Source organism: Pogoniulus pusillus, chromosome 14 (genome assembly GCF_015220805.1).
Source record: "Pogoniulus pusillus isolate bPogPus1 chromosome 14, bPogPus1.pri, whole genome shotgun sequence".
Classification (NCBI taxonomy): domain Eukaryota; kingdom Metazoa; phylum Chordata; class Aves; order Piciformes; family Lybiidae; genus Pogoniulus; species Pogoniulus pusillus.
Window position 1 is genome coordinate 21,844,784 of NC_087277.1, and position 20,707 is coordinate 21,865,490.

General features: G+C 38.7%; 1 protein-coding gene across 7 annotated transcripts in view; it reads left to right on the plus strand.

The window, feature by feature from the left end:
- The window catches only part of MMP16 (matrix metallopeptidase 16), a 189,304-nt gene that overhangs the window by 143,285 nt on the left and 25,312 nt on the right, over window positions 1–20,707 (plus strand). For all 7 annotated transcript variants that reach the window (XM_064154540.1, XM_064154541.1, XM_064154542.1 and 4 more), the window contains one exon: window positions 17,180–17,318. In XM_064154540.1, coding sequence (XP_064010610.1) covers window positions 17,180–17,318 — 139 coding nt within the window. The remainder of the gene's footprint in view (window positions 1–17,179; window positions 17,319–20,707) is intronic.

The following is a 20,707-nucleotide window of genomic DNA, read 5'->3' on the forward strand; positions in this document are numbered from 1 at the left end:
TTGGATTGTCAGGCCCATAGCCCCCATTCCATGATGATTTAATCCCCAAGTTTTGAAGATTAAAATAAAAAGGAAAGGGAGTTGAGGCTGCACTTCTCTGGCCTTTTTGATTTTGAGGGAGTGCCTGTGTCATCACAGAAAGACTCATGACTCAAACATATTTGTTGTAGTAGTTAAAAGAGTCTGTTCACCCCTCAGGCAAATGGAGAGACATCGAATTACCAGTGATAAAGTGATAAGGGCAGAGCAGTAGAGAAAACACAATTATTATGAATTTGTTAGAGTGCTTGGTCTGGTTTACTTGGACCAAGTCTGTCCTGGATCATGTTTGCATATTTATATGTCTATTCCTCACAAATGTGGAGTCAAGAGTCTCACTTATGAGGAATAGGGCATCGTTCAGGGGTGGGGGGAGTTGCAGAAAAAAATGTAGGTACATAAAGCCAAATATTTCTTATTCTCTTCTCATGGCTTAAGATGGATAGCAAAAATCAATTCCAAACAACCATGGAAAAATAATCCTTAGATTTTCTTTATGATCCTAGCTGGAATGCTTGGGTCTGCTCCAGGAAGGAGATTTCTGTTCTAAGGTGTGTGCTGTTGTTGATAGGACAATATAAGATAATGCTAGGGAACACTGTGCAGCTCTGAAGACAAAACAAAAGCCAGTAACACCTCACAAATGCTGATCCCTGTCTATTTCTGGGGAATTCCACGTTTCCATGTCCTCTGGGAATTTTGTTAAAGGGAAAAAAGTTGTCCAATGTTCTTGTTTTGGGGTTTGTTTGTTTGTTTTTTTGGTTTGGGTTTTTTGGGTGAAACATTAAGAGACTGGAAAATGATGGAAAAATGGTGCAAAGTATGACACATATTAAAAGTGAGGACTTGGAGAAAGAAGGGAGTTGTAAAGTTCGTATTACTGAGTTTTCAAACAAAATAGAGGCTCATGTCTGTCAGATTTAGGTTAGGAAAATGTCATGGAAAAGTGTTGATTGTTTAGTTTCTCACAGAGTGCATCAAGAGGGGAATGTGTTAGTGTAAGAGAAGTACCAAGAAGTAGGTGTTGGTCAACAAAAAGGAGATTTAACTCATTTGCGTGTTATGTTCATCATACATCACATGGTACTTCCAAGAATTAAGTTCATGTCTGCCACAACAAGCTCCTGGCAAAGCTGGCAGATCATGGCTTGGACAGATTCACTCTGATATGGGTCAAGAACTGGCTGGGGGGCTGGACCCTGTGAGTGGTGGTGAATGGTGCCACATCCAGTTGGCAGCCAGTCACTAGTGGTGTTTCCCAAGGATCAGTGCTGGGCCCAATGCTGTTGATGATCTGGACGAGGGGATTGAGTCCAGCATCAGTAAGTTTGGAGATAGCACCAAGCTAGGAGCAGGTGTTGATGTGTTGGAGGGTATGAGAGCCCTGCAGAGGGACCTCGACAGGCTGGATGGTTGGGCAGAGCCCAATGGAATGAGATTGAACAAGGCCATGTGCAGGGTTCTACACTTCAGCCACAACAACCCCAAGCAGCACTACAGGCTGGGGACAGAGTGGCTGGAGAGCAGACAGGAAGAAAGAGACCCTTGGGTACTGGTAAGTAGTAGGCTGTCGATGAGCCAGAAGTGTGCCCACGTGGCCAAGAGAGCCAGTGGCATCCTGGCCTGTATCAGGACAGTGTGGCCACTTGGACAAGGGAGGCTCTTCTCCCTTTGTACCCAGTGATGATCAGGGCTGCACCTTGAGTCCTGTGTCCAGTTCTGGGCTCCTCAATTCGAGAGAGATGTTCAGATAATGGAATGTGTCCCGAGAAGGGCAACGAAGCTGGTGAGAGGCCTGGAACACAGGCCTGTGAGGAGAGGCTGAGGGAGCTGGGGGTGTTTAGCCTGGAGAAGAGGAGGCTCAGGGGTGACCTCGTTGCTGTCTACAACTACCTGAAGGGAGGCTGTAGCCAGGTCGGGGTTGGTCTCTCCTTCCAGGCAACCAGCAACAGAAGAGGGGGACACAGTCTTAAGTTGTGCCGGGGGAGGTCTAGGCTGGATGTTAGGTGGAAGTTCTTGCCAGAGAGAGTGATTGGCATTGGCAGGGAGGTGGTGGAGTCATCGTCCCTGGAGGTGTTCAAGAAAAGCCTCTCTGAGGCACTTAGTGCCATGGTGTAGTTGATTGGCTAGGGCTGGGTGATAGGTTGGACTGGCTGATCTTGGAGGTCTCTTCCAACATAGCTGATTCGATGATTCTGTGGTTGACACAGCTTGTACACATGCAGCTTCTTAGAAAGCAAATCTTTATTCTAACTTGGGTTTACACTATTATTTGCAAAGTGACAAGGAGAGCTACTGTAAAGCAGACATCTTCACTTTATCATGTTACACAGCTACATATTAAACCTTTTCACTCCTTTTAATTGTTAAACCACAAGTATATACTCACCTGTCCTTTAAGATGGATATATCAAGAATTCCTTTCCCTTTTTTACATTACATAGTCAAGTACATACACTAATGAAAACTCATCATACTTTTTTTTTTCCATTTGAGTCATTGCTGTTAGAATATTTGCAGTTCAAATATATACCTCAAAAGAATACTTATTCCTGGTTGCCAGAAGTAAGTTTGTCAGTTTTAATAAAGAAAAGTAGTTTTGACTTTTTTTTTTGTTGTTGTTGGTTTTTTGTTTGGGTTTTTTTTAGCAATAAGAAATGCCACTTCTCTTATTTTTCCATGAAATTCCTTGACTTGTATGTGAACTCTCTATGGCTACAGGCAACAGAACTGGGTTCAAGAAAATTTGCAGATGGTTTTGTAAGGCTCAAAGTACAACCACTACTGGGAAAATAAACATTTAGCTGCTCTGTAATGCCCTAATGTTCATCCTGTGGATGAAGGGTTTTGTGCAGTACTTCATGTGCATGTGCTGTTACCTACAGAGCATTAAGGAGAATGTGAACATTCCAAGAGATTCCTGGCTGCAAGCCTAGATGTGATATCTTTAGAGGTCTTTATTGTGCCTCTTTTATTGCTGTATATTTGCTTTTTTTTCATATTGGATCATCATCGTGTGGCACTGAGAATGTTTTGTAGAGCCTCAGTCATTTTATTTGGTCAAAATCAGAGTGAATTTAAATACTGAGTTCAGTTGGGAATACAGAAATCCACCCAAAGGGAACTAGTTCTTTTTGTGGGTTTTTGTGGATTGGGTTTTTTGTTTGTTGGTTTGGGGTTTTGTTTTGCTTGTGTTCTTTTTTAATGGAATGATAAGTTAAGAAAGATCAAGCATCGATGACATAATTCTCATTCCCCAGCTCTTCACATTAATCTCTTCTGGGACCCACCAGAAGAGCAATAGCTCTGTGCAATATCATCTCCTGATGCACCAAAGAGCAAGGTCTGTCATTGTCAGACTCACAATCTAAATAAGTGTGCTGGATTTCCCAGAAATAGACAAGTGCTTTTGGAAATATATGTTGGTGATATAGTATGTGGTACTCTCCCACACAAAGCCCAGATCAACCCACTGTGTGGTTAGAGGTCTCTAAGATTTTTGAGCTTAATTTATGGTATAAGATCTAGTGTCATTCAGCCAGTAGTGATAACCAAAGACTCTGGCACATTTTGAAAGTACTCTGCATGGCAGTTTTTCCTTTAACTGAAAGCGTTCTATAGCTACTCACAGGTTTTTATTGCTTCAGGGCAGTTTTGAAAGGTTAATGTATACAAAGAAAATAAATGGATAAATGCCATTGCTGCTGTCTACATAGGAAAGATAGATGGATATACATCAGCAATTTTCTGAAACCCTCCCACAGAATTTAGTAATGAAGAAATTATAAAATACTGTGCTAGTTTGAAGCAGGCTAGAATGTTTTGGTGAGAAGAACTAGATTACAGGCTGTTAAAGGAAAATAATGGTGATGTCTGCTTCCCTCATAGGCCTGCTGAGATGTATAAGAACAAGAAATAAAAACATAGATAATCACTTCTCTTCTGCTGGGGAGCTGGCTGAGCTGCATCTCTAACCTCACCCCTCTCTGCCGTTTCTTTTTCTAATCCACTTTGTTCCTAACCCCCTGGCCGAACCTCCATTCTCCCTTGGGACTGGGGTAAGGTTGAGACGGGTAGGGGGAAGGAGAAGGGGCAGATGGGAGCCCCTCCTGGGGACTCAGGTTTCTGGGAGGGCTGTTGTGTTTCTGTATTACCTTCTACCTTGTATATAACTGTATATACTGTAAATATCTGCTTGTATATTGTGCTAAGCTGTAAATATAAGCTTCATTCATATTTCCAGAGCCAGCTGAGTCTAGTCTGGGTGATTTCCAAAGAGTGGAGGGGTGGGGAACACCCATCCCATCACAAATACTTACTTGAATAAGACTGAAAGAATTAAAGTAAATGATATAATGAGAACAGAGCTGTAACAGAATGAGGATACACTATTTCAAAATTAAATATTAACCAAATGTACATCAAAGTGTTCTTAAGTGGATTACTTTCATAGAATACCAAAGACTAAGAACAATCTTGAGAGATGTTTATTTTGAAATGAGTTTGTTCATCTGCAGTAATTTAAATGTTAGCTTGAGATGTAGAGAAAATATTGTTTTGAAAAAAAATGTTTTCATTTACACTGGGAAGGGCAACAGCAATCATCTGCCCTTTGCAGTGCAAATGAGTTAGTTACTGCACTCAACTGAGCAGAAGCAGGAAAGGGCCAGGGTTTAAATCAAGATGTGCCTGCCAAAAGAGAGCTATCGCTGTGGTTGTGGATGTCTCTGCAAGTAGGCTACGTTCACTACATTAAAGAAGTAATTTCCCTGGCAGTTTTCTCTGAGTTATACCAAGACTGTTTCCTTTAAAAAATAGTCATCAAAATGAGAGGTTTTTTGGTTTGGTTTGTTTTTTTTAGCCTGATAACTGTTTTTAAGAGCTGTTTTCCTCTGTGTGTGTCTGTGTGCATGTTGTATACACTCAATATTCAAGGAAAGACACAGAGGATTTGGATGCACTAACAGTTCACCAAATAGATGTCCAGAAACATTTCTGCACAGCAAATGACCAAACTGAATGAAGTACTTGGCTGAATCATAGAATCAACCAGGTTGGAAGAGACCTCCAAGATCATCCAGTCCAACCTAGCACCCAGCCCTAGCCAGTCAACCAGACCATGGCACTAAGTGTCTCACCCAGGCTGTTTTTTGAACACCTCCAGGGACAGCGGCTCCACCACCTCCCTGGGCAGCCCATTCCAATGCCAATCACTCTCTCTGGCAACAACTTTCTCCTAACATCCAGCCTAGACCTCCCGTGACACAACTTGAGACTGTGTCATCTTGCTGGTTGCCTGGCAGAAGAGACCAACCCCCACCTGGCTACAACCTCCCTTCAGGTAGTTGTAGACAGCAATGGGGTCACCCCTGAGCTTCCTCTTCTCCTGGCTAAGCAACCCCACCTCCCTCAGAATGTTTTGTTATATTTTGTTTAGGTAGAGGTAATGTAAGTTCACAGTAATGTGCATTTTTTCCATATTTGCCTTTTAATATGCAGGACATTTAGCAAAATTTCAATATGCAATACAAAAAAAAAAAAAAAAATCCCAAACAACAAATCCTCACAGTTACAGTTTAAAGACATGAATCACTTTGTATTCCTTTTATGTTGATGGGTTTAGAAAAAGTAACACCTCTTTGAAGCAGTTGCACAATGCATGTTGTCTTTCAAATGAGAAAAATGGATCATGACAGAGTGATTTGCAGAACCTGTTCTAAATGTGCATGGGTGTTTTTCAAAGCATGATGAAGAGCAGTAGAATTCTTACATAGCTTATTACTCTCTGTATGTGGGAAACAAAATTGGAAATTTCCTCAAATCTGCTACTGAACATGAAAAAAGCCCTGAGTGGGGAGCAAAGTTTCTGCCCTTTCTTAGATAGGTTGCCACAAAGGCATCGGCAGTTTGTCGAGGGGCTCAGCTTCTCTTGAGATAGATCCCTTAGAACTAGCAGTGTCTGGCACAGATCAGCCCTGGTCTTCCCTCATGGATGCCACCCCTGCAGCACCCCCTACCCCCTGACTGCGCCTGAGCACTATCCCCCAATGCAAATGATCAAAGTGTGCATTAGAGAAACAGCAAATGAAGGAAACTGAGAGAAAAGAAATTAAAAGATAAAATAAAGGTGAGACTGCCTGTTAGATCTAGCACTATGCAGCACTAGAAGTGGGGGACTGAGATGTAGCTGACAAGAAGACAGGAGAGGTTTCAGAAAGATTACCAGTATTATGGCTAATTGACCATACTTCAGAATTTGATGTTCAGCATAGAGAAGGTAGTTTTGCTCCAGCTTCTTTCATAGTCCTTGTGACATCCTGTCATCTTGGTGGTGCATCAGCGAAACCGCTCGTCGGGATGAGTGAGAATACACATTACAGTTTGGTTGGATACAGTGCCAAGGAAAGAGCTCTATGCAGCAGTTCATGAAGGAGGGCAAGTTTCTCCTGTGAAGATAGTCAGAGTGTGTAGCCCTTTGACTCCTTTGGAAAAGAAATGTTATTTTTCATATTTTCTCCAATCTTTGATGTTCTGGATTGCTGTAGCTTGGTTTTCTTGGAAAGCATAGCTGTAGGTTTCAACGGGAACAATGGGAAACAGTTTTGCTAGTATCTCAAATCAACAAAAGAGGCTACTTAGGTCCACAGTTAGGACTCAGAATATGAAGCAAAAAACCCCATAGATTTTAACTTAAATAGAAACCCATAGATTTTAACTTAAATAGAGTTGAGTTTGACCTTGAATAAATACCTGACATTACTTTACTTTGTTACCTGACGTTACTTTACTTTGTCTGCGACAGAAACAAACAGACACTAGAGAAAAAAAATCTAATTCCTAGCAAAGATTTCCTAGATAAAATCACTGGATATTTTTTCAGCCTGGAAAGATATTTACACCAGTGAAATTTTCATGATAGTGGCTTAGCAGAAGACAGACTTTAAAACAGGCTCAGTATAGTACTTTCTATAAAAATCAAATGGATAAATTTGCAATTTTTTTACTTACTCTGAGTCACAGAAGTTAGTTAATTTGCTTATGGTGCTGGCTAGCATTAGCATGTTGCTAAGGAGAAGAAGAAGATAATAGCAAACAATAACTTGGATTTGTCTGGAGGAGAGCTTCATTGTCTCATTAGATACCAATAATAAATGGTAATTAACAGTGGTTAATAAACTGCATCAAAGAAGTACACTTGAGAGTGATAATAATATTTGGTGATGTTTTTGCAACCCTTTGTCTTGAATCCAGTGGGTTTTTCTTGTCTTCAATGAGGAGATGGCCAGAAGGTTTAAGATCTTAGTGTAGGAGATCCTGAGATTGTCCTTCTTGGTGTTTGTGCTAGTTTGAGCATACCTGGGATATTTTAGTGAGAGAAGTTAGCGTATAGGCTGTGAAAAGGAAACAATGGTGATGTCTACTTCACTCATAGGCTTACTGAGATGTATAAAACCAAGAACACAAATATAGATATTGGAATTGCTCTTGGGCTCTGGCTGCATGCATTTCTCTCTCTAACTTGCTGTCTAACTAATCTGTCTGCTTCCCAACTCCCCTGGCCAATTCTCCAAACTCACCTTGAACATAAGGCAAAGTCTGGGATAAGGTAGAGGGGTGGAAAGGAGGTGGAAGGGTGGTTGGGAGCCCCTCCAGGGGACTCTGTTTTCTGGGAGGGGTGTTATGTCTCTAGATTACCTTTTTAACTTGTATATTGCTGCATATAGCTGTACAGATGGTATGTTGTGCTAAGCTGTAAATGTAGCTCCATTCTTTAATTTCTATGCCATGTTGGACACCAAGTGGTTCTCAGACCACATTTTTGCTCTATTACAACCATGCTGTTGTCTCGAACACATTAGGAGAAGATTAACTGTTTCTAGAAGTTCAGAGGCGTCACCTTCAATGAATTATACACTCATCTTTTAGTGAACAGATAGCAGTAGTTCTAAAGCAGTTTTGTTTGTTCTTAATGTGAATCACCTTAATAATTAGCTGAGCTAAAGTATTCTCTGTGTGTACAGAACAGCCCATTTAGTTAATTGTTTCCTAAAATGGGCTAGATTGGTAACATCCATTTGATGTCTGATTCCAGTCTCACTAGAGAGATATTTTTTTCCTGCTGTGGAATTAAGCAGGAATTGAAATAAGGCTAATCTATGAAGTTCCCTGCAAATTCTGTGTTAAAAAAGAAAACAAACCCAAACAACACCAAACCAGGAAAGAAAAATAATTTCAGCAATCATTCTCATCTTTGAACAGTGCTGATATTTAGCACTTACTTAATATTCATTTTAACATTTGATAGTTAATATATAATTCCCCAAGACTGTATATTTCTTTGGGCTCCATGAAAATAATTTCATAGAAAGTTCCTCAAAAGCATTTTATTCTTCCCCACTGCCCCACCCCCCCCCTTTACTCTGTGCAGGGATATCCATTGACTTAAATGCTATAAATTTTAAATGTGGAATGTTGAAAATGGATATTACTTAAGAAACAGCAGAATTCCCCAAATGAGTAGCAACAAAGCCTTTAACCCCACATGCTGCATGCTCACTGAGATCCTCTGGTGAAATCCATGTGAACTGATGAAGTAGATGTGGAAAAGTGTCTTTTGAGATCAAATCAAGATTCTTGAAAGGACGTTTACAATACCCAGGTGGCCAAAAGAGAGCCAATGGCATCCTGGCCTGTATCAGGAACAGTGTGGCCACTGGGACAAGGGAGGTTGTTCTTCTCTTGTACTCAACACTGGTCAGGCCACACCTTGAGTCCTGTGTCCAGTTCTGGGCTCCTCGAGTTAAGAGAGATATTGAGATGCTGGAATGTGTCCAGAGAAGGGTGACAAAGCTGGTGAAAGGCCTGGAACACAGCCCTGTGAGGAGAGGCTGAAATAGCTGAGGCTCAGGAGAGGCCTCATTGATGTCTACAACTACCTGAAGGGAGACTGTAGCCAGGTGGGGGTTGGTCTCTTCTGCCAGACAACCAGCAACAGAACAAAGGGATAAAGTCTCAATTGTTAGGAGGAAGTTCTTCCCAGAGAGAGTGATTTGCCATTGGAATGGGCTGCCCAGGGAGGTGGTGGAGTTACCATCCCTGGAGGTGTTCAAGAGAAGGCTGGATGAGGCACTTAGTGCCCTGGTCTAGTTGATTGGCTGGGGCTGGGTGCTAGGTCGGACTGGATGATCTTGGAGTTCTCTTCCAGCCTGATTGAATACTCAGATGGGAAAAAAATTAGAAGGATACTCCATTGTCTGAATGTTTCAGTCTGCTGTGTCTGCTTTGCACAGCTGCTGGAGGTGTTTCATTTTCCACTGACAAAGGCTTGATTTTGAATATGATTGGAGGTAGCTTGTGGAGATGACATGACCCTGTGTGAGAACTTGATGTGTGTTGTCAATAATATTAAGCTACAGTATTAACTGGAATTCAGCATTTGTTTGGCAGTGAATTAGGGCAGTATTACATTTATTTTCCTTTTTAAAATTCATTTTAAACTAATTAGGGCAAACAGTGATCCTGTGTAATCTAACCATAGTAAAACATTTCTCCCTAGCAGGTATAGATATTACATTTTTCAGTTTTGCATCTTACTCCATCTTTTTGTGGTGGAATACCCCAAACAATGTTATATATATTCTGTGTCAGCAAGTCAGGGTCTCATTACTGACTGTGAGAAATAGAAATGCACACAGAGGTATTTGGTGTACAATACAAGGGTATTTCACAAATTACTGGGGGATTTTGTAAGCATAGGTAAAAAATTATAATTTACAGTTATGATTTGTCCTTGTTTTTCACCTTTTACTCTGCCTTACGTCTTTTCCTGCCATGCATACCTACTGTGAGTTTTAAGTTAAAATCAGCATAAAGAGGAATTTCTGCTAAAGTAATCTTATTCTAATCTCCAAGTACTTACAAAATTCATCGCTTGAAAGTTTTCCAGTTTTTTTCTTTTTTTTTTCTATCTGTTGTAGGTTTTTTGAAAGGTCTACCACATTGGGCAGTCTTTCTGTTTTCAGTGGATATCATTTGAGTCTGTCAATCATGATGTCACAGGTAGTTTCAGAATTGCAGATAGAGTTTGTTAGCTATGAAATAAAGGGCAAAACTCAAGAGACTTCATAGCAAATTAATGTTTCACTGCTGGCAATGGTTGTTGGTCCAGAGATGCAGGAGAAAACAAGGTGCTGAGAAAATAAAATCTTGATTAATTTTGCACTAAAAAAAATTCATGAATGAACTGAAAAGTCTGGAGATTGTTTTTAATCACAGTTGTAATTCAGTTATCTTCTACCTGCCAGTGGTGTCCCTTAAGGAACATGAAAGTTAAGGTGAGAATAAATAGCAAAATTGACATGATCTATTCGTAAGTGTGCAGATTTAAATGTTCATATATATATATATATGATATATATAGAGAGATATATAGATATAGATATAAAAGAGGAGCAATGATTACCAGCATTGAACTAAAATAAATAAAAAGGAGGTTACAAACATTTTGCTTTAGAAACTTTGCTGAAAGAGTTTTTAGAATCAAACATGAAGAGCAATTTAACACAATCATAGCCTGAATGTCAAAATTGGTTTATTGTAAGATTAGGAGGAGATTCTAGCTAGCAATAAAGTATGGAAATTATGCATTATGAGTCAGATTTTTTGACTCTGATGCACTCTACCATTCAAGATTCTCCAGGTTGTTAATAAAGAAGTGCTTTTATGAAGAATACATTTGCTCCAATCAAACACAATGTACTGTATTTTAGTTCCTTCATCTAATCACTGAGTTAGTTATACAAAAAAAAACTATCTAGAGCATTCAGTGACAGTGCAGGATGTGTAACCACTGTTCAAGTTGTCTTATCTAAAAAAATGTATCTTTTTCCTCAGAATTATCCCATCTGAATAAAACAAATTTCATAGCAATTTGCAGCTCTGTAACTCTTTATCTATAATAGTATTCCTGAGACTGCTGGTAGTCTCACCTTACTCTTTGCCCATTTTCTGATTCTTAGATACTTAGCTCACTTTGAAATTCAAATTTAGTTAGTATGTTATGGGGGGGCACCCTTCCACCTTCTCCCACGCCTCTACCTTACCTCAGACATTGCCTTGTGCCCCAAGGAAGAATGGAAGGTCAGCCAGCGTGGTTAGGAAGCAAGTGGATTAATCAGGGTGAGGCTAGAGAGAAATGCAGCCCAGAGCCCAGGCAGTGCCTGAATGCCTTATCTATGTTTTCACTCTTGTTCTTATACATCTCAGCAAGCCTATGAGTGAAGTAGACATCACCATTGTTTCTCTTGCCCAGCCTGTAATCTAGTTCTTCTCACCTAAACATTCTAGCTAGCTTCAAACTAGCACCTATGTCTGTAGTCATATTTAATGATTCATAAGTATACAAGATCTCAGGTGCTCAAGAGTGATCCATATATCTGGAGCTACTGGGTAACCAGAGATGTTTAGAAAAAGGCTTTTGCTGGCCACCAAGAAAAGCCACTAAATGCTGTGCATTCAGCATATGTGTTTGTCAGCTTTGGAATTGAAGCGCCTATGACGTGTTCTGTCTGCAGGAGTGAATGTGTTTTGGAGAAATAAAATAGCTGAAATATATTTAACCTATGTGGAGGGAAAGCAAAACAGTTTTTCAGTACACAGTATTTTTCAGAAGAGACAAATGTGTGCTTGTTCAGTATAACCAAATACACCGAGATGTGTTTCCTCAGAGAAACTCTGTCAGACTATTTGCTTTAAGTGTGGAAGAGCTTTCCTAGAGCGAGTACACTTTCCCTTGGTCTAGATCTCTTTTTAATTTCAGTAATACATGACCTGTGTTGGAAACAACATTTTTAGCAGTTGTACCTGTTTATCAAAATGGAAAGTATAAAATTGCTGGTAAAAAGAACTTTGTTTAAAATGAAAAATCAAGTGCATTTAGTTATATGTGCTAAAATAATGCATTCGTACTATAAGGAGAGCCTATCCTATCCAATACCTCAGAAAGATCCTTGGCATGCTTTACAGACACAAGCTAGAGTTTCTTAACTTGAGTTCCAGAGTTTGAACTCTGGCAGTCTAAAGCCTTTGAGGCCAATATGTTCATAGGGAAGTCAGCCAGGAAAATTAAATTTACATAAACAAATTATTCTATCAACCCCTGCCAACACCTTACCCGGTCTTATAAATGATCCAAACTTGCATTTCTGCCCTCAGACATTTCCAGATATTTGCTGATTCTTGTTGATCTGGCTACCTCTAAAAATACACCTACTGGCAAATAAATCATGCATTTCCTTCTGTCTGCTTAAATAAGACCATTCAAAAGGTAAAATTATACATTTACAAAATTTTACTTCTCCAGAAACTTGTAGGGTCCTTACTGGTGAGGACTCCTTTGTTCATTATTATTGCAATGACATCTTAATCTACTGAAAATAGAGCAGGAAAGTAAGGATTCTATGGGATTCCATCAGCAGAAGAGAGAGTGTGGTGTGCTGTATCACGGTTATGCTTTGGAACAGAATGCTTGGACATTAAATGAAATGGCACAGGATGGTCTTATTTCAAGACACAGATCCTTTCTTTGATATGGACCAGGTGTGTTGCAATATAGAGAGCTTCCTGGAAATGAGTAGAACAATGTAGTCTACAAAGTGGTTTTAGTGTGAAGTGACAAAGATCTTGAATTAGATCTTGTGGTTAAAGTGCTCCTATTCTTTTGTGGTAAAGAAATCAGGTGAATGAAGACTGATTCACTGAGCTGCTGTGATTCCTGTTGGTTGCTTATTGCTTCTCAAACCGTGGGTTGTTAAATTCTCATGCGCATTGCTACAGATAGGTGTGGATGCTCTAAGTCTGCACATGTTTAGGAAGGAGTCCAGAGAGGTAGGTTTGTGAAATGCTATTAGTCACAAAATTACCACCTTTGATTCAGGGCAGCCCTGAACCACGAGTGTATCAGAGAGGTGTCATTGTGTGATTCCTTTGTTTTTACTGTAGGATAGAATGGGGTAGGACAGGATGGAATAGAATGGAATGGAAGTAGATTAGAATAGAATGGAAGTAGATTAGAATGTAGCAGTTGGAAAGATTCCACAACAATTATCTAGTCCAAGTGTCTGACAACTTCAGAGATGAGAAATCTTATCTATTAATTTGTTAGCAACTCCACTGGAGACAGAATACAGGCCTAGATGAACCCTGATGGTCTAGCCTTGTATGGTCATTTTTATGGTTTTATGTTATTTGCATTATGACAAACTGACCCAAGAGGCAAAAAAGTAGAGAATGAAAACTCTCTAGTAGGTATTTGGATGCCTACTTTGTACTTTGCAGACACCTAAACAGGAGTCGGGTTTCTAGATTCCCTTTATAATCAATGTAGAGAAGTAAACAACTAAGTGAAATGGACTTCAGAATGTTTCCATGAAGGTTTGGCAATTCATTTCTAAACGGATTTTTACCTTGTAGACATGTAAATCTGGTCAAATTAATTCTACATACTTAACTCACTGAATACTTACCTAGTTTTCTAAGTACATAAGTAATAGTCTAACTTCTTTGTAGAACTCATTAAGTAACAAGGTACATCTTAAAAAAAAAAAGCTCTTGAAGAGTCATAATTTGTCATGATACTATTTTAGATGCCATTTCTTTTGGAAGCATCTCTAAAAACGTTAGGATAATGTGGATCTTCTGTAGCCAGTCTCAGGTGAAGATATCTGTGCCAATCCAGGATAGCTATGTATGCACACTAACACCCTGCTGAATTCATTTCTGGACATACGCCTTGATCTATTTCTTGTTGAAGTGTTAAAGGTATATAATATTGACATTATGCTGTCTTTATTAAAAATAATAAGTATAAATAACTATATATTCATACTTATTATTTATTTATATATCTATATTTATACTCAACTTCCAGGTGGGGGAAGAATTGGAGTGTGTGTGTGTGGTTTTGTTTTGCTTTTCAAAAAGTAAATATGATTATTTGGATATTTAAATTTGTAGTTTAAATCTGATGAAAATATTATTCCTGCCATTAGAACTACAGAGATGGTTCTCTTGTAAAACATTAATATGATTCAGAAGGTCTGCTATGAAGTGCTACTAAAAGTTGAGATTCATTATCCAACTAGTATATTTTAAGCTTTGTTTATAGTACTAATACCAAGACTTCCCAGAGTATGGACTTTGTATTGTGAGTCTCCTGAAGGCCTGAACATCTCATTCATGACCTTTGCTCAGTGAAATGATTGTGTGTGTCCTTATATCCTTTTTTTATTCATCTAAGTAGTCAGCCTTTGCTCAGCTTTAAAAATCTCGCTTATTTTTTACCCACAACATGACAATGTGATCCTCAGTTGGTGTGCATCTTGTGAGCGTTGAATGTGTTCCTTCCTACAAGCTAAACATTGTTTTCTAAGACATGGTTTTGCAGCTAGCGTAGAAGAAATGAAAAGGTTTATCTCTATTTTGGATTATCTCTATTTTGGAGTGAAGAAAGGCAAGGTTGGAATATTACACTGCACTGGAGATAGTAATAGATATCATAAAGACTGCCATTTTCAATCACTGCCACTTGCTACTTGTTTGTCTCTTTTTTTGTTGAGACTTTAACAACTGATTTCTGAGATACTGCCTGGCTTTTGAGAGTTTGATAGAAATTTGGAGATGACAAAGAACTTCTTGGTCTGTTAAGACTTACAATTACATCATTCCTTCTTAAGTCATTCTTGGATGGATGATGCCTACGAAAAAAAAATGACCTGAAAATCCATTTCAAGTATTTATTACTGTTTTAGTGAAAAAGTACTTCAAATGTCTGCTTTGATGATAGTCCCTCTAATTTTAATTTTTCAAAGCCCTCTTACCTACACACTATAATAAAAATAATGGAGATTGACATTAATCTATAGATATATTGAGTACTGTGTCCAGTTCTAGGCCCCTCAATTCAAGAGAGGTGTTGAGGTGCTGGAATGTGTCCAGAGAAGGGTGACAAAGCTGGCAAAAGGCCTGGAACACAAACCCTATGAGGACAAGCTGAGGGAGCTGGGGGTGTTTAGCCTGGAAAAGAGGAGGCTCAGGGGTGACCTCATTGCTGTCTACAACTACCTGAAGTGAGGTTGTAGCCAGGTGGGGGTTGGTCTCTTCTCCCAGGCAACCAGCAACAGAACAAGGGGACACAGTCTCAAGTTGTGTTGGGGGAAGTATAGACTGGATGTTAGGAGGAAGTTGTTGCCAGAGAGAGTGATTGGCATTGGAATGGGCTGCCCAGGGAGGTGGTGGAGTCACCATCCCTGGAAGTGTTGAAGAAAAGCCTGGATGAGGCACTTAGTGCCATGGTCTAGTTGACTGGATAGGGCTGGGTGCTCGTTTGGTCTCTTCCAAGATGGTTGATGCTATGATTCTATTAATCTATTTCAGAAATTGTTCAGACCTTCCCAAATGCTTGTCTCTCTAAGTTGTGTTTCCCCTACTTTTACCATTTTTTTTTTTCTTACTGGAATTTAGTCAGTTAATCCTAAAAAGAAATTGCTTTGATAAATTTCCATAAATGTTGCAATGCATATTACAATTGAAAAAAAACAACCCAAAACCAAACAAACACCCCCCCCAGCAACAACAACAACAACAAAAAAAAAAAAAGCCCACCACCAAAACCCACAAAACAATTAAAGCCACGAGCAGATATCTCATCAGCTGAGAATGGTGAACTGTGTTATACTTGCAGTGAAAAAGCTGAACATGAGAAAATGTGAAGGATTTAGAAGTATACTTTCCAGACAATTACAATTTTTCAATATAATATTTTTCAAGTTTTATAAACTGTCTGAACTTTTTTAAATGCTAAACTTCTCAGAAATCTGGGACTCAAAACAACTCTTTCAATTTTAGACTCCTTCATGCGTGATTAAGATGTATTTTTTGTATATATGTTGAGCTGGTTTGTATTTCTGGGGCTAATACTTTTTGCAGAGATTTATAAATTGTTGAGTCATTAGAAAGATAAACAATTAAAGAATGCTGTGATCTCAGGTTTGGAAAGATGATGAAGGCAGTTCATCATAAGCCTGCTCTTGCAAGGTATTAATCTTCTCTCTAAGCTGTGCCAGTTCCCATAAGAGCACAGATCTCTTTGGCTTGGCAAATTGACCTATACAGAAAGATGACTGAATTGCCATGAAAACTGTGAGAGATATCTGGCAGAATATAATTTTCTTTGTCATTTAAGGGATTTAGGTTTATAAAATACAGTGCTGTAAAACTGTGCAAATGTGTGTAAAAAGTTAAATACTTGCTTACCCCACCCTTCATCTATACATATAGGATGAATTGGAACTGTTGCTCTTTTAAGAGCTGAAGAGCTACAATTACATCTTGTACCCACCTATTGTGTCATATACTCATTTCTCAGCTTCAGCATTCCTCATCCCTCAACAATTCAACTTCCATGTAACACTCTCTTAAAATAATAGCATATCCCACAGGAAAAAGCCATTTTAAATGGCAATGAGCTAAGAGAGATTTAACAGGACATTGGACTTAGCACCTATAATGGGCTAAAATATTAACTGTTCTGTTTGTTTATTATTACACAGAAGGGCTGCAAATCTTCCCTACAGTAAAACTGTCATCAAAGTGTATAGTTCTTGGTGCATTGATGTAGTAATCTTACAGCTATATCTATCAACCTTTCCACTGGGGCGGGGGGGAAGCTTGCAGAATTCACTGATGTTCAAAGCCTGTTTGTAGTTTCTTTGTATTAGGTTTACACATATGCACATAGATGAGTCTTGGAAGCTTTTGTAGTCTACAAATTTTAAGACCCTTTGTAGGAGTGGTGTTGAGAGCATTACATCATCCCATATAGCATGTTGTATGTTCTGCTGAAGGCTCTGTACACCAAACACACAGTTCACATGGGTAGCTTCTTCCCACCTCAGGGAAAATCTAGTTCTGACACATTCGTGCTGTGTGGATGTGACACGAATGCAAGTACAAGTATGGTTATGCAACAGCAAAAGGCCATGCTCTGGAAATGCTAGGATAGGCTGTTCAGTATTTTTAGGAGAGCAACTGAATGCATACAAATGCCTCAAAGGATAGTAAGAAACGTGTATTTGATTTCCAGGATCAGTGGTTCTGGCGAGTCAGAAACAACAGGGTGATGGATGGATACCCCATGCAAATTACCTACTTCTGGAGGGGACTGCCTCCCAACATTGATGCAGTTTATGAAAACAGTGAGGGGAATTTTGTCTTCTTTAAAGGTAAGAAAAGAAGAAAAGTAAATGTACTTTTCATAGTTACAGCTGTGATGATTTCCTAGAACATATATTGCTCTTCTTTAGAAGTGAATTCATGTTGCAAATTGGTGGCTAAATGAAGAGTACACGAATTATGTTTTCTTTGGCAACTGCAGCTTTGATTTGTGATGACCCTTCAGAGAATCAGATCCTTTACCCTTCTGTATTCAGTAAAAAGTTTGAAGTATAAATAAGAGGTATGCAGTGAGCAGCTATAAAATCTTTTTGAAAAAGGTAGGTAAAGAAGCAAGAAAAAACACAGGAGGGTTTTTTGGGTTGTTTTGCTCAGGTTTTTATTGTGCTTCTCTTCACTCTTTTTTTGTAAATGAGATTTTCATACAGTTAAATGGCATCTGTGCTGCATCTATCTCTCTATATTTCATTGTACTTATTCCATGTTGGGACTGTGATGTTAGGAGTTTCAGATGGGAGAACTAAGTATCTTTTGCATAGATGTGTATTTAATATTTTTAAAGAAGTATAAACTCTAACAATTGTATTGTGTGGATTAAAATGTTCCTAATCATTCTTTTCAGAGTTTCACTCCAGGTATCAGCTATTCTTCAGAGTTAATATTCTTGAACATGCCCCTTAGATGAGAAAATGAATATATATATGTTAAGTAAATACCCCTTTGGCCACAAAAAAATGAAAATTATCTCGAGTATGTTTTATATGACAACAATTTGTGAGAAGAAAGAATAAATTGAATAGATGTGTGAAAAATTACTCCACTATTTAGTGTTGTGAATCACTTGTTAACTCTTTCAAAAATGCAGAAAATATTTGTTTAAGTTGTTACATCAAAAATTGTTTCAATTTTACAAGTGAAATCATTAAGAGGTGGATAGAAATAATATTCCATTCACTATGGAAACATCATCTTAGGAATGCTGAATGGAAAATGTTTAAGGGCATGAAGAAACACTTCATAACAGTAGAATGAAAATGTAGTTTGTATTTTATTAATAGGGAAATTGTATTTTCTCTGTGAATCAGGAGGAAAAACAGATTGTATATAGTATGTTTTCTATTTAAATTACTTCAATGCAGCATATGCTTTTACTTCTGTTGCTGTAAAATAAACTTTCTGTTGTAAAGTCTGGGAAATGGATAAGATCAGGAAAAAGGTACCTCAAAACTAACATCTGTATGTTTGTTTTTTGTGTCCATGAGACTTGGGAGGATGAAAACATTATTCAGTACATATTTCTATGCTCATTGTTGAAAAGCAAAGGAGCTACTCTGTGAACTCCAGCCCTCTTTCTGGATCATTCTGTCATCCATTACCTAAGCTTCTGACAGAAATGATAAAACTTGGTCTTATACTTGCATTTTTTCCCTCCTAGAGACCTCAAAACGTCTTTCATCATTAACTCACTGTTCACCTGATGCTTACTGATTCCAGTTAAATTTTAGAGTAATGGGTTGATTCAATAGTCTGTAGGTTATAGGTAGCAAAACACAGGAGAGGAACTTTGCTGTTTTCTGACAGGGAAATCAGACAATCAGGATTAATTAAAGCAATCGGAAGCAGCAGGATTATGCTCTTAGAAACTGTATTCTTTGCTTTCTGTGTCATCCTGAGCTTAAAATCTCTGTTTTCTGCCTCTGTATATGCTGATGGATTTGTGATATCAATAGATCTCTTCTTTACAATTTTAGAAATATAGATAAATAAAACTGTAAAAGTAGCTTAAAACTAATGTGTGAGCCACATGTAAATGGTACAAGATGGCAACTCAGGATGGACCATTTATGAATCTTTGACATGTCTTTTTAGGTTGTGTTCTTGTGATGAGAAATGTGATTATTCTTATCTTGTGGTAATAAATCTATCAGTATATTTATACCTATTTCATGTTACTCTTCATAGGATCATAGGATGTTAGGAGTTGGAAGAGACCCAAAGAGATCATTGAGTCCAACTCCTCTGTAGGAGCTGGACAATACTACCTAACACAGATCACAGAGGAACACATCCAGACAGGCCTTGAAAGGCTCCACAGAAGGAGACTCCACGATCTCTCTGGGGAGCCTGTTCCAGTGCTCTGTGACCCTCGTAGTAAAGAAGTTCCCCCTTGTGTTGAGGCAGAACCTCTTTTTCTGCACCTTACACCCATTGCTCCTTGTCCTGTCACACGGAGCTAGTGAGCAGAGCCTGTCCCCCCACTCCTGGCCAGCCTTCAGATACTTACAAACATTTATCAAATCCCCTCTCAGTCTTCTTTTCTCCAGACTAAAAAGCCCCAGGTCCCTCAGCCTCTCCTCATAAGCCATGCCTTCCAGTCCCCTCATCATCCTCATAGCCCTCCACTGGACCCTCTTCTGAGGAAATTTGTGAGGTCATGCATAATGAGTTAAATGTGTATAGAAAATCAAATTGAATCAAACTGAAGACTGGTAATCAAGTGTCTTCTTAGTTTTGAAATTTAATTATTTTTTTTTTTATTTTACCATTGGATTCCATTTTTTTGTGTTTGTTGTTTTGGTTTTGGTTTTTTTAACTAATATTTATGTAGACAAGGAAAAAATATTTTAAATCTTCAGTAGCATGCTCGTAGTGGAGAGTGATGCTTGCTGATTCTGAGTGGCTTGAAATACTTGCCCTATCTCCTTTGCCTCATAATGCTCATAAAGCTCATAATAACAGTCTGGTGGATGGCTGCTCGTACAAACCTGACTTTTACATTCTTCTTGTTGCTCACTACTGGTGTCCATGACGAATGATAATAAGAGAATGGCACCAGAGTTGTTTTAACCTTTTTTTTTTTTAATGAGATTTTAGTAGTAAGATTCATTCTGTGTACCTGTGGGAGTTTATATGGTAGTAAAAATGAAATTGTCAAGTCATCTGCACTGATGAATGTTATGGTAAACCAAATGTAACAATAGAAAGACTGCTATAAAACTGATATTACCTCTGCCTCCATCATAACTTTCAATTGCACTTAGCCCATTGCTTGACAGTTTTGTTTTGAAAAATAGGTTTGCTATAATGTCAGATCATGGAGCAAAGGAATGACTGAAACTAGTCTGGCAAATGGAGAATTAGGGGAAAAAAGAAGCATGAGTAGTAATTTAGAGATACAAATCAGTATACACCTGATCCTGTCTTTAAAGAGCAAAATTAAGAGCAAGAGTGACTGAAAGGAAAATAAACAACAAAAAAAAAACCAAACAACAAAACAGCCACCACCAAACAGACAAACAAAACAGACACCCACACCCAAAAAAACCCCAAACAACTTCAACATTGAGAGAGTGATTTGCCATTGGAATGGGCTGCCCAGGGAGGTGGTGGAGTCACTGTCCCTGGAGGTGTTGAAGAAAAGACTGGATAAGGCATTTAG